This window comes from Echinops telfairi, unplaced genomic scaffold, assembly GCF_000313985.2.
Source record: "Echinops telfairi isolate 266 unplaced genomic scaffold, ASM31398v2 ScPeMD7_7;HRSCAF=31, whole genome shotgun sequence".
Classification (NCBI taxonomy): Eukaryota; Metazoa; Chordata; class Mammalia; order Afrosoricida; family Tenrecidae; genus Echinops; species Echinops telfairi.
Genome location: NW_022103904.1, coordinates 481,603 through 496,632, shown reverse-complemented (window position 1 = coordinate 496,632; position 15,030 = coordinate 481,603). Strand labels below are relative to the sequence as shown.

At 39.8% G+C, this 15,030-nt stretch overlaps 1 protein-coding gene across 1 annotated transcript in view; it reads left to right on the top strand.

The window, feature by feature from the left end:
* DPY19L1 (dpy-19 like C-mannosyltransferase 1) overlaps nucleotides 1-15,030 on the top strand; it is a 90,324-nt gene that overhangs the window by 33,071 nt on the left and 42,223 nt on the right. Inside the window, exons 7-9 of the mRNA XM_045286279.1 lie at nucleotides 6,532-6,623; nucleotides 9,430-9,529; nucleotides 11,804-11,881. Coding sequence (XP_045142214.1) covers nucleotides 6,532-6,623; nucleotides 9,430-9,529; nucleotides 11,804-11,881 — 270 coding nt within the window. The remainder of the gene's footprint in view (nucleotides 1-6,531; nucleotides 6,624-9,429; nucleotides 9,530-11,803; nucleotides 11,882-15,030) is intronic.

The following is a 15,030-nucleotide window of genomic DNA, read 5'->3' as shown; positions in this document are numbered from 1 at the left end:
TGGAGAGAGGGGGAAGGGAAGGAAGGCAAGGGAACAAGGGAGAGAGGACGGGAGAGGAGAGGGGGAAGAGAGGGGTGCCAGAGAGAGGTCAGAGAGCTCTATATTGCTGACCCACACCTATATACATTTTGGGGGCATGCCAGCCTGCTAATTACAGGTAGAGACATATGTCACAGGGAGGGGCTGCACTATAGGTTACACAGTAATTAGGGGGTGGTCTCTGAGTCTCCATAGGAACCATTATCAGTAGGGTGAAAACTCCACCTACAGGAACCTGTCCATTGTCCCCAGAGGCAGGGAGCAGGCCCACCCCTGTGGTGGGATGAGACAGCAGTCTGGCAACTGATTGCCTTCAGGGGAGGGAATGCCTGCGCATCTGACCTCCCCCCACAAAGATGAAACATACAACTGTCCTCTAATTCTTAAATGCTTCCTCCCCATCACTATCATGATCCCAATTCTACCTTACAAATCCAGCTAGACCAGAAGATGTACACTGGTACAGATAGAAACTGGAAACACAGGGAATCCAGCACAGATGATCCCTTCAAAACCAGTACTGAGAGTGGGAAGATGGAGGGCAGGTGGGGTAGAAAGCGGGAACCGATTACAAAGATCTACATATAACCTCCTCCCTGGGGGACAGACAACAGAAAAGTGGGTGAAGGGAGATGTCAGACAGTGTAAGACATGACAAAATAATTATAAATTATCAAGGGTTCATGAGGGGGGGAAGCGGAGGCGGGGTGTGGGGGGTGTGGGGGGAATGAACTGATACAAGGGTTTAAGTGGAGAGCAAATATTTTGAGAATGATGATGGCAACGAATGTACAAATGTGCTTGACACATGGATGTATGTATGGATCGTAATAAGAGGTGTATGAGCTCCCAGTAAAATGATCAAAAAAAATTGGTGCTTTATAATCCACCATTCTTGCTGTTCAAATTGCTGCAAATTTCAATAGCTGTAGCCTCTTTTTTTAAAAAAAAGTACATTGTTTATACATTACATCGATGAGCACACACTTAAGTGTGCAATTTAGTAAATTTTTGCATATCTACACAACCATTTAACCATGATCACAGATCAAGATACACAGCATTCTCAGTCCTTAAGCCCCTTTCTGCCTTCCCACACTCTCAACTTCTCCTCTAATGAAGATAATCACCATCAGACATCTGTCACTACTGATTGCTTTTCCAAGTATTTGGGCATCATATAATTGAATCATTCGTATCTCACTTCTTTTTCTCAACATATTCATGTTGTTTGCAATAACTCTTTTTCACTACGGAGTAGTATTCCACCATACGCACATATTACAATTTATTTATTCTATCATTCATAATCACTTAGGTTGCTTGCAACTTCTGGCTTGTCGTAGAACATCACCTCCTCCTCATCATCTAGTGACTTTATGTGTAACAGAATGAAGTAGTGCGCAGGCCTTTCCCATCTTTATGATTGTTATGTCTTTCAGTGGATTATTGTAGTTATTGTGTCAGTTCAACTCACTGAGGGTTTCCCTTGTTTTTGCTGATCCTCTGACTAAACAGGATGTCCTTCTCTAGGGATTGGATGGGTTCCAGGGAAGTGAGCTGAAGCCTTGCTATCCTGTCTTCTAAGGAGCGTTCTGTTTGCATTTCTGCTGAGAGAGTTGTGTTTTCTCTTGGCAGTCCACTGTATTCACTATTGTTTGATAACCCCACAGTTTTAAAGCATCAGTCCTCTCCTCCCGCCTTTCTTTTTCACTATCCAGCTCTCACAGGTGCATGAGGCGATTTCAAAGACCATGGCGGGCTTGAGTGAGACATACCTGTTATCAAAGTGACATCTTTGCTTTTTAAAATTTTTGAAGAAGCTTTTGTGGCACACTGTGTCAGTGTAATTATGTCTTTTGTTTTCTGAGCTACTGCTTCCTTGGAAATTGATTTTTGATCCAAGTAGGATGAATTCATTGACAGTTTCAATTTCTTCATCGACCACTATTGTTTTAGTCCATTGTGCAGGGTAGGGCAGTTTTTCATTTGATGGAGTTTTCATTTGATGGACCTAGGTTCTTACCCTGAGATGTGGAGTTGCTTGGTGTGGAGTGTACAGATGTTTGTTTAATTGATGCTGGCAGTGGTTTCCCAAAGTACTTGTATCCGTTGTTACAGCTATTAGGAATGTAGTTTTACATCTTTCTTTGTACTTGGTAATCATGATAGCTTAGCTACTTTGATGCAGTATTTCCTTATGGTTCTAATAAGCCTTTTACTAGTGAGTAATGATGTTCAAGATGGAACTATCTGGTCTCCTAAGACTTCCATTCCTGGAAACCCTTACATAGGGCCCATAGGAATCCGTATTGACTCGATAGCAGTGAGGTTTTTTTGGTATCATTTTTTAACTGGTATGTGGAATTTCTTGTCAATTCTGCATACAAGTTCTTCACAGGGCATATTTTCTCTGAAGTATATCTATAGGTGTGTGTTTCAAGGAGTCTTGGTGGCATAGCGAGTTACAAGTTGGGCTTCTAATGGCTATGCCAGCAGTTTGAACCGCTGTAAGGGAGAAAGATGAGGCTTTCTGCTTCCATAGAGATTTACGGTCTCGGCAACCCACTGGGGCAGTTCTGCCCTGTTTTATAGGGTCACTTTGAATCTGAATTGACTCAGTGGTAGTGAGCACAAAGATTTACAGTCTCAGAAACCCACAGGGACAGTTCTGTTCTGTCCTGTAGGGTAGCGATGGGTTGGAAACTCATTGGCAGTGAATTTTTGTTTGGTTTTATCTTTGGTTTTGGGGTGTTTTTAAAATTAATATAAATTCTTAATGTTGATGACGTGCTATATATCATTCTTTTATGGTTAGTCCTTCATATGTCCTGGTTTAAAAAAAAAAAATCTTACGATAGTTCAGGCTGTATGTCAACTTGGCAAGACCATGCTTCTCGGTAGTTTGGCAGGTGTGTGGTTGGCAGATGACAACACAGGGGATGATGGTATCATTTGTAATCGGATGTAGTTACAGCCAGTGTGATCCCTGTTAAGACTGCAGTCTTTATTAGAAACATTACCACATCACTTTCCTGCTGAGAGGCTAGCAGCTGACATGGTGTCACCAATGTTTCTTTACCCTGGTAATAGGGTCTTAAACTATTCTCTAAAGAATAGTAGCCAAACCCACAGTGGCAGAAATCTTCTTGGGACACATTGAGAAGTGCAGTGTCTACAGCAATGTTATCGCTAAGTTATTCTGCAGGTCAGCAGTCAGAGGTATAGTAATTTCTTTTAAACTGAAGTGTTACAGCAACATGTTATGATTGACCCAAGAAATACCAGCTTCAGTCAAAAGTCTTGGAATACACCACAAATGTGATCAGTTTGTTCCTAACTACAATTTGTAACTCAACCAGTGCAAGGTGGTTGCACGGTGGTTAAGCGCTCAGCTGCCAAACTTCCAGTGGCTTCCCAGGAGAGAGATGGCAGCCTGCTTCTGTAAAGATTATCATCGCCTTGGAAACCACATGGGGCAGACCTGCTCTGTCCTGTAGGTCAGTGTTGACTCAACAGCAACGGGTTTGATTCTGGTAGTGGATTATACTCCTGGTTCTTTTTAAGTTACGGAGAACGTGGAATTCTGTTATACTAAGTCTCCAAGTCATAAGTAAAGTATTTGAAGTAGAGATTGGAAAATGAAACAGTTGTTGAAATTCCTATTGTAGTGGTTACGTGTTGCGCAGCTAACCACGAGGTCCATAGTTCAAAACCACCAGGTGCTCCTCAGGAGAAAGATGGGGCTTTTTTCTAGTCTCTTAAAGAGTATTTTCTCGGAAACCCACAGGGATAGTTCTGTCCTGTCCTACAGGCTCACTCACTATGAATCAGTATTGACTCAAAGGCAGTGAGTTTGGTTTGATGGTTTTGTTGAAATTCTTTAGTTTTTGAATTTTGAGTAATTTATTTTAAAAATCCGGTCTTTGCTAAGCAGAAAATAAACTAAGCTTGTTGTCAACAACTTCCAGGTAGTATACTGCCACTCCTGTCTGTCATTTGCTGCCCCATGTTGACTTGTGTATTGCTGTGATGCCAAAAGCTGTGGTACTAGTATTTCTGATACCAGCAGGATCACCCATGGTGAACAGGTTTCAGTGGAACTTCCAGACTGAAACAGATTAGGAAGAAAGAAAGGCTTTGTCCTTCCGAAAATTAGCCAGTGAAAACCCCTTAACAAAAGAATATTATATTGTCCGACTCATTTGCTGTGACACAACACTGCTAGAAGAGGACATCACACTTAGTGTAGTTGGGGCCAGGAAGCCGAGGGAGGGAGCGGTGAGATGGATTGTACCACTAGCCTTCGCGATGGACTCAGAGAGGCAAGGCAATAATTCCTTTCCAGTGTGTAAGGTCACTATGAGCCAGCGTCAGCCCAAAGAGAGCTAAGAACAGCATCACTTCTGGGCAGTATTATGCTGCAGTGTTATTCATTGCTATGAAATGTGCTAAAAATTACATACTGAGCAGTAGTGTTTAAATCGTCTATACTAGAGAGAGAAATTGAGGTGGTGGCGTTAGGAGCTGCTCACATGGAGTTGATTCGTGTCACTTGGCGCTTAAGCCAAGTCTTGCAATGCGTGAGCTCATTGAGGCAGCATGGGGGAAGAATGGTGTATAAGTGGGCCCACCCACTCTTGTTCAGGTTCAACTCTAAATGCAATGTAAGTATTTGACTACACGGATGATTGGCACCCCTAACCCCAGCATTGTTCACAGGTCAACTGTATTTTTTTCCTTAATTCTTAAATTTAAGTTAATGCCTAAAAATGCATTAACATTTAAACTCGTGACCTATGGAGGGGACTAGGAGATTATTATATTCTATTTAAAATTACAATTTTGGGAAAAAGTATTTATTAAGCCTAAAGCATGATTCAAGCAAATTATATGGGATACTCTGGACCCACAATTATGTGGGTACCAGATCTAGTAAAGCACATTATATGAGGAAAAAAAACCAATAAGAATTGCTTTCATAGACATTTGGATTCATTCATTCTTAATATTTTAGAGTGAGAAGACCTTGCTGTTTATTATAATTCTTTAAGTTGTGCATTTTCATCCCTGCTTTGTGGAGGCTATAATTGAGTTTTAAAGAATTTTGAGCGACTTTAGCTAGCAGAGGAGTGAATCTTTAAAAGATGACAGCATAGTTGAATTTGGATGACGTAATAAATGTGGGTGAACAGCCACATTTGAAATATGAAGATAATTCTCAATTTTTGCACTATATAGTTTGAATACTTTCTTATTGGTTTTTTTACAGAGATTGATAGCTTTATAAATTTTGGTTATATCTACTATCAATCATACAGAATTCTCTAGTTGATCAAATAAACAACAATTTTTATTTAAATTGCATTCTCATAACAAACATGAATTTTTGAAAGCCTTGTTCAATCTTTACATGATTCTCTTATGCCAAGAGTGCATTTATAGTTAGATATCCATGTAATTTTATAGAAGACATTAACTCTAGGGGAAAAAAAGGAACGTTGACTCAGACCTTCTATAGCAATAGCAGGAAGATCTAATTGTGCAGAGCTGACATAAAGGATTCCGAGGGTGCTTCAAAAAAGTTGGTGGGAAAGTGGAGTTAAAAGATAATGGAATTTTCTCATGAACTTTTTGCAGCCTCATAATTTCCACTGCCGTCTTTGTAAATTCTGTGTAGTCTTTTAAAGTAGCCTTACTTGCATATGATTTCTGCTAGCATGACCAGCTTAGTGCTAATGATATTAGAGTGTTTTTTTTTCCACTGTGACTTTCTTACACTGAAAGATGGCCTTATTTTCTCTCTCTAGAAACATGATTGAGAATTGAGATAGTGTAATGTTTTATTATGCTCAAAATGAACATAGCAAAAAGTTGGTGCTTCTGTATTTTAAGATATTTTTTGTTAGCTTTGATATCCAGCCCTCTCCCTTTCCCACTTAAAAATGTGTATGTCTTGGAGTACAGAAGAAGTAAAAAGCCAAATAAAGTGTTCTTTTTAGTAGGATTATGAATAAAAATGTGAAATTCTTTACAAATGTTAATATTGATGACTATACCAAGTTTTGAAGAATTGGCCATGGTTGCTTGTTTGTTTGTTTTTTCATTTATTTAATCCGTGTCAAAAGAGGCAGTCCACAGTTAGACCACCAATTCAAGTGAAGCGCTGTGCATGTTGGCATAGCATGTTCTTGCTGGTCCTGGCCCTCCCCTATCCTTTGTGCCTGCAGTTGAAGTGTTTGATACTCTTCTTGTGGACAGTTGGTTGTTTTAACATGTCACAAGATCCTAAGTAATGTGCTTCCTGTTCTCTAAATCTTTTTTCTTTCTCAGTTTTGGTGTTTATGAAAATCCAGTGGCTTCTTGTTTCACAACACTGTTTGAATTAGGTGTGAAAAGTACTTCTATTTGTATTTATGCAGAGCAGCTTTTGCTGGCTCTGCCTTACTTAGGAATGTAACAAGTATGCCGTATGCTGTGCCTCTGTTTCAGTGCACCCGTGTGATGTGGACGCCACCTCTCCGGGAAAGCTTCTCGTACCCGTTCCTTGTCCTGCAGATGTTGCTCGTGACTCATATTCTCAGGTAACTATGGCCGTTTCTTTCTGCATTAAATGACTTCAACAAGAATTTTCTGAGCTTCTATCATTGCATATATATATATCAATGCAATAAAACAATTAACTAGATGATCCTGTTGCTGGATTTCATTAGTAAGGATACCTCTAGTAGCAAAACCTAATTCTTTTCCTTCCTCCCGGCAGTCTGCAGTGACTGTCCAAGGAGCTGCCAGTCTGCGTCCATTCTTCTGCCCTCTCCACTTGCTCGAGTCTTTTTTTTGCCACTGCCACCCAAGACTGCACCCCCTGCCACTGCCATACTGAAACAGCAAGAAAACCCACACTCACTGCCATCGATTGACCCTATAGGACAGGGTAGAGCGGCCCCTGTGAGTTTCCGAAACTGTGATTGTTTACGGGAGAGAGTAGAAAGGGCTGTCTCTTACGGAGCTGGCTGGCGGGTTTGCAGTGATGACCGTGTGGAGTAGAATGTATTTGATAAGATGTAGCCCTCTAGAGCAAATAACACAATTCTATCCCATTTCCTCTTGATAAATACTGAGTTTAGACAGATCCTGCCTCGATCAGGAATGATCAAAACCAAACTAAATGGCGCTTATAAGAAGAAATAGAACTAAGTACAATAAAAACATAAAGGTGGCTCTGACTAAGAACTTCCTTTAGTGAGCTGCAAATTCAGAGGAACCTTGTGGAAATCTGTTAAACCAAACCATCTGGACAACCCAGCTTCCCTCTGTGATCAGTCCAGCCGGGGCAGAGTGACGCCATCACGTAACCCTTGTGTAGTGTCTTCAGACGCACCTATGACAGAAGGTGGCATTGGAGGCCTCTTTTCCCTTGGCTTTTGACAATCCTTGCAACGCTAACTTGATTGCTCTTCCTTAATTCTACTTTCCTTATTGGATTTTAAAGTGCCTTCCGAGAATGTGAACTATGAATGCATAAGCTCTCTCTGCTCTATTGGTTCTGGGATGCCTTTATTGAAGTCCGCCTGTCAGACCCTTGAAGAAGTTTTGCACTCTCTCACATAATGCCATCAATATACAGCCGTCTAGTTCTTCCGCTTCTTATACCTTTTCTCAATTCAGTGAATCCGTGAGAGGGACTCAACCCCTCTCATCATTAGCTTTGAAGATGCAAGGAAATCCTGAGCCAAGGATTGGAAATAGCCTCTAGTAATGGGCAAAGACAAGGAACTAAAACATCCTCACAACCATCCGGAGTATGTCCCTCAAGGGTGGAGTAAAGTAGTGCTCCACAGCTGAGCTGTCCCCACACAGTTACTCACATTAGGGGCTGACACTGAGAAGAACCACTGAATTTTAGGTGGGTTTCCAAGACGCTAATCATTATAGAACAGAGTGCCACATTTTTTTCTCAAATGATGATAGATGGGTGCTCTCTCTCCTTAGCAGCCAAGCGCGGATCCACTGTGCCACCAGGGCACTTGCAAAGCAATATTAAAAACACTGTTTTCAAGTCAATTCTGACTCATAGCAACCCTGTAAGACAAAGGAGAACTGCCCCTGAGGGTTTCCAAGACTGTAAATCTTTATAGGAGCAGGCAGTCTCATCTCTCTTCTGTGGAGGGGGCTGGTGGGTTTTAACTGCTAACCCAGTTCCTTAAGTGACTGCTCCTCCAAGACTTCTTAAAAGCAATATAAGACCCACTGCTATTGAATGCATTCCAGTTGTGGGCCACAGGAGAACTATGAGCGGGTTTTTAAGACTGAATCTTTTCTGGAGCAGAGATCCTCATTATTCTCCTGTGACGCCGCAGGTGGTGCGTTTGGACGGCTGACTTTGGTGAGCAGTTCGACTCACACCCACTGTGCGACGAGGGCTGTCTTAGAAGCAGTACAAAACCTGCTTTATTTTGGACAGTGGTTTTCGAACTTTCCCACTGACCTATAATAAGTTAATTTGCGAGGGTGACTCAGTAAACACACGTGTACCCACAAATGTGCAATTGAAACAACTGCTTATGGAATAGAAACTATTTAGGATGCAGTGATATATTTTCTATTTCAAAACACTTTGCTCCTTAATAGATAACTTGAAGATTCAGAATCCTTGATGCCAGCTCTGTGAAGATTTCAGGAATCTTAGGGGGATTTGCATTGGTTCATGGATTTAGGAGGAAAGTACTCTCTGGAGTTAGCATGGAAGATAAAATTACCTCGTTCTCCTTAAAATGCCCTAAGTACAAGTCAGGACTAAGTAGATGTACTAAAGAAAGGCTTGTCCTTGCTTCCCTTTTACTCTTTTATGCCCTACCTCTTCCACAGCCAACTTTAATCGCACACCCTCCAGAGTCGGCCTCACTGCCCAGCCCTTAATTTGAATGCTTGCATTGCTTGTCTGCCTGGCCGATCGGTTTGAACTGGTGACCTTGTGATTAGCAGCCCACCAGGCCTCCTTATATAATATTCAGTACTTATAATCTGCCATTTTTTATGATTTTTATAAGCACAGTTTGTTTCACCCACAATTGTAAATCCTTTGGCTGCAACATGCAAAAATGTTAGAGTATGAATTTACCAAAAGAGAGTTTGAAAGAAATCCAGTGCATTTCCTGGCCTGGCTGGCTTCCTTCTCCCTGAAGGCTTTGTGTTGGTGTAGTGGTAATGATAGGTATTCATCTGTCATAGAGGATGGTTGTAACTGAGTGTCAAGGGGTATATGTTCTACCCCATTGGTTCTTTTTATGAGCACCTTATGTTGTTACCAGATCATGTTTTGAGATCCTGATTTGCAGCCGTTGTAAACTATGTGGTTAAACTTACTAATATTTATTTTATCTTTTCAAGGGCTACGAAACTTTATAGAGTAAGCTTGATTGCGCTCTGTGTTTCCAATGTATTTTTCATACTTCCTTGGCAATTTGCTCAGTTTGTACTTCTTACTCAGGTAATTTGATTCTATATTTTTAAAACTGATTTGGTTATGTGAACTCATTTGTATAAACTTATGGAACTGAGGGGCAGTATGACTCTTAAGTTGTAAAATGTTTTCTGTTAATACTTTTAGGGAACATTCAGCGGCAGGAAATGTATAAGATTTATTTATTAATAAGTATACTTACTAGCAGAACACATTTATTGAATTCAAATTTGTAAAAATGCTTATCTCTGTTATTCAGAATTTGTTAGTGTGCTCAAGAGAGAACTAGTACTAAAAATGTAAGTGCTTCTCTTAAATATACTGTAGATAACAGGATAGAAAGCTGTAAGTGCTTCTCTTAAATATACTGTAGATAACAGGATAGAAAACTGTGTTTTTTATATAACTCCAATCTATTTTTTTCTCTCTCTTCTATGTCTGTTTTTGACACCTTTCAAATAAGAATGTACAAGGGAGCTGCAAAAAGTTGGTGGAAAAATGGAATTAGATCATGGAATTTTTCCATGAACTTTTTTGAAGCCGTTTAATGATAAGGCAGGTAGCTGTTGAAAGAGAGTAAATGGAGGAGGTATCATCCCACCCCAGCCCTCTTGCTCACTGCTTTTCTCTGATGCTGATCATAGTCATGTAACTCGATCTGAGCTGCTACTGAATATTATTTGAAATGACTTTCTTGGGCTGTTGAATCAGATCTAAAATTGAGTCCTAACTCTTATTCACTGGCTTCTTGACCTGTACAAAATACCTTTCCATAGCTTCAGTTTTCTTGTTTAGGACATTGAAAAAAAAAAAAAAAAGGCAAAAACGCAATGAACTCATCTGGCCTATGCCGACTCATAGTGACCCTGTAGGACAGGGTAGAAGTGACTCTGAATTTCCCGGACTGTGACTGTGTCCGGGAGCAAAAAGCCGCACGTCTTTCTCAGCAGGAGCAGCTGGGGTCTTTCAACTGACAGCCCTGTGGATTGCAGCCCATTGTGAAACCCCTCCGCTCTCAGGGCTCCTTCATTCCGGGCACAGCGAAGCAAAGAATGGCTTTACGGGGTTATGGTTAGGATTAGGTGTGGTAATGTATAGAAGTTTCTTAACATGGTGTCTAGTAGCAAGATGTCTGTAAGGTTAACTGCTTTTATTACTGTTTGTTAATTTTACAAATGGACTCCATTTAGTTACCTCTAGCCATAGCTACCAGGTGCTCCTTGGGAGAAGGTGGGAGCATTCTACTCCCGTTAAACAGTTAGTCTTAGAAACTCAGAGGGGCAGTTCTACGCTGTCTTAGAAGGTTGCTCTCCGTTGGCATGCACTCCATGGCAATGAGCTGTTGTAGTTGGGGTTAAATTGCATAATGGGAACATCCACTTCCTCTGTATTGCTGCGTGATTTCTGTCACTGCTGGCAATGCAGTGCTCTTCCCCTCGGTAACCATGGATAAAGGAGGGTATTGTTTTCCTTAGTAATGGAAATGTTTGTTGTATATTGCTTGGGGATAAAATTTGATGAATGGAACTTTAGTCGTATGTTGAAGTATTCAACTCTTTTGCAGTTTGCTTAAAGTATGGTGTTGTAAGAGAGATGGGGACTTTAGTTAGAATTTCTTTGTTCTTGGAAAAGAACAGAGAGCTAATGTTTAGCACATCGCTTTCTATTTTACCCAAAGTGGTACATTGCTATAGTTTTATCACTTTATTCACCTTACTCTAATATTATTAGAATTCTTGCTAAATACATAGTACATTTTTTTCAATCCTGAAGTTAAAAAATAATATCATTGTAGTGAAAGGGCTTCTCCTAATTTGAGGTTTGATGAATTTGATTATAATCAGTGCTTGAACATCTGTATTAATGAATGAGAGTAGGATATTCTTACAAAGAGTGCTTAACAAGATGAAATTAATGTATTTTAAGTCACATAGACATTACATAATTATTTGGGGGTTAATTATACCCTCCTAATTTTGCATTAATTGTTATAATTAAGTTTGGGGTTTTTGGATGGGCACAACATTGTGGTTTCAACCCAGATTTAAAATGGACTGTTATTTTAGATGGTTCACAAAGGAGAAAAGTTCACATAGGTAATTGAGAGAAAAATCAACTAATTTTTTTATGTTGATAGATCATCCCTACTAGTAAAGTGGCAAATGAAATGAAAGCTGCTCACTGTCTATATAATAAAAAATCAATTTGACCCAACACTTAAGATAATATAATTCTTCATTGTTTAGCTACCGGTTTTATATGTAATTTTTATTTTTAACTTCATTTCTTTTTAAATTTCAGATTGCATCGTTGTTTGCAGTATATGTTGTGGGGTACATTGATATATGCAAATTACGGAAGATTATTTATATACACATGGTAATGATCTTTTACTTTTTGTTTTAGATGTGGTAATGTGTTTAAGACACTTAACATGGTATCTGGTATTTAGCAAGATGGTAGCAAGGTTAGCTCCCTTTACTTTTATTTTATGATGTAAGACTCATAATTAATATGTGATACATAGGTGAAACTGATTGTAACATGGTTTTATAACTCAAACAAGTTTTATTCACAAATGGAGATAGTCAACAGACCCTATATTAAATAGGCCACCCAGATAGTTTTAATCTTGGTCCTATTATTAAATTTGCAATTGTGAATTGAATGTACATTATCAGTAAAAGAGATAGAGAGAAAAATAGAATGGCTATTATCCTGGAGGCTTCTATTAAAATGAAGTGGAATGTTCTGTCACTGAGCTCTGGCTTTCTAGAGAAGTGGGCTATATCAGTGAGGAGAGCTACAAAAATCCTAGAGTTTATATTCCAGAGGAGGAGGGAGGGAAGACAAAGGATGAAGAACAATAAACATAGGGAAGGGCAAGTTCTATGGTATGCTAGATGATAAGAAGAACCATGGAGAGCTGGGGGGCGGGGGTAGGGTGGGTGGAAATGAATCATGTAAGACAGATCAGAGTCTAAATCCACTAAGTCTAGGGGCCACTAAGGTCAAAATGCTTTAGAGGCTGGGAGATAAAAGGCATTAGAGGAGGAGGTCAGATCAGTTCTTCTGAAATGCAAAGGAGGGCATTGAAGCAGAGTTAGTTGAAAGGAGAAAAAGTAGCCAAGCAGCTGTCTTGGAAAAGAATACCTTGAGTTGATGGGACCACTTTGGTTGATGTTGATGAACCAAGTCAGCATCCTTTAATACAGTGATTCTCAATCTTCCTGATGCCGTGACCCTTTCATACAGTTCCTCATGTCGTGGCGACCCCCCAACCATAAAATTATTTTTGTTGCTACTTCACAACTATAATTTTGCTACTGTTATGAAACGGGTGACCCCTGTGAAAGGGTCCTTCGACCCTCACAGGGGTCGTGACCCATAGGTTGAGAACTGCTGCTGTAATACATTTGCCTTCTCATCACTGGGTTTTACAATTTGTATATTTTTTTTCTATGATTTTTATAATATACCATTGTTTCATTGTGTAATAATTGTTACATATAAAAGGACATTTACAATATATAGGAAAATTATGAACAAGGTTGAAAAAAGAAAATCATGAACCCAACCTCCAGCTGAAAACTAGAACCTTATTCTTTTGAAATCCTGTGTTCCGCAAACACACCTCTCTCATTTCGAGAAGTAACACTGTCCTGATTATTTTTTGTCACAATGAATTTGCTTTTACTTATAACTTTACTATATATGTCTCTGAGATAATACATATTTTTAGTATTAAATATTGGTATTGTCTTTAAGCTTTGTGAAGGGTATCATTTGTGTGACTTCTGCTCTCACTCAGGCTTCTGAGATTTGTATGTTGATGGGGTTGAGGCAATCTTGCTGTGTTTCTATTTTCCACTGTATGAATGCAACACAATTTATACATTTCTCATCGAAGGACATTTAGGTTATTTCCTTTTTTGTCTGTTATGAATGATGTTGTATATGCTTACAGTTATCTCCTGAGGCACATATATTAAGAGTTTCTTGAGAGTGTTTATCTAGTAGTCGAATTGCTGGGTGAAAAATAATGTACACGTCCAACTTCATAATTTAATACCAGATTGTTTTTCTAAAATGATCGGACCACTTCAAATAGCACTGTGTATTAGTTCACATTATTCTACAACATTTTTCATGTTTTTCCCGTCTGGTCAGTGTGGAGTTGCAGCAAATGCCATGGGGGGTCATAGCTGACCTCCTCTAGCTCCCTTACTGCCAGAAGGCAAGGATCAGACAGGCCTTCCCCTCCATCCTTCTTAGCCCTGCTCTGACACCGACTATTCTTTCTACCATGTTCTGCCTCTATGCTGGCCTTGATCATTCATTGCAGTGGCTACACAGAACTAAATAGACAGTACTCACAATTAAGGGAGTTAACAGGTTACCACAAGCCGGGATCAGTAAAAAGATGGATACAGTCCACAGCAACACCTCTGTTCAGCCTGTAGCCTCATCTCTGATCCTGAGCCTTTCAGCCATGTGGTCCTTTGGCCTTGGCCTCTGTGGACCAAGAAGCCCACCTGTCGTTCTATCTTACAGTCCCATAGTCTCGTGCCAAACGACGAGAAAGTACCTCATAGTCTTAGCACTGTTTCTCCGAGTCTGCTGCCTCTAGTCTCAGCCTCCACCACAGAGATCTTGCACGTTGCTCTTCCAGGGGTCCTGGGATCCCTCTCTGTGTCTGATATGGCCCTATACACAGAGGACTGGTGTTGAGGTTTGGCTTTGGGCCTTCAGCAGACCATATCCCCAAGGAAACAAAAGGGAGTGACTTGGTTCATACCCTCAACTAAGTTAGAGACTTGATCTCTCTCTCACCTTCATTCTGTCCCCATTATCATAGCAGAAAACTCCCTCCAAAATGGGATTATAACCATAGGCATAGCGTCCAGAATATAAAACATCACATAAGGGATTATGGCCAGAAGGACCATGTTGATTGACTACATCTCAGATTTGCTAGCTTGTGATCTTAACTTGCATGTCTCTTTTTCTCAATAAGAGAGAAAGATGAGTCTTTTTATTTCCATAAAGATTTGCCACTTGGAAACTCATAGGGAAGTCTTACAGGGCTGCTGTGAGTCAGAATCAAGCAGATGTCAGTGAGTGTGGTTTTGTATTTTGGTAATTCTAAATAAAGCTGAGCATCTTTTGATATATTTGTGGGCCCTGTGACTCCTTTTTCTGTGGCATGCTTATGCACAATTTTTACATATTTTACTCTGTCTTGTTTAAACTGATTTTTAATGTGTTACATATTTTAGAAATGGTTTTGTCAATTACGTATTATAAATATCCCAATGTTGACTTGCTTTTCACTTTCTTTTAATGAAAAGGCACTAATGTGAATGTAGGAAACCTTATAAACCTCATCCCATGTGGTACATTTCAGTCCTATTAAGAATCCACAAAGATATTCTCTATGATGTTCTCCTAAAATATAAAAGGGTTAATTTTTAAATAAAATTTTTACAGTGCTTTAAGTTGTGTTGACTTGGGGTTTGTTTTTTTTT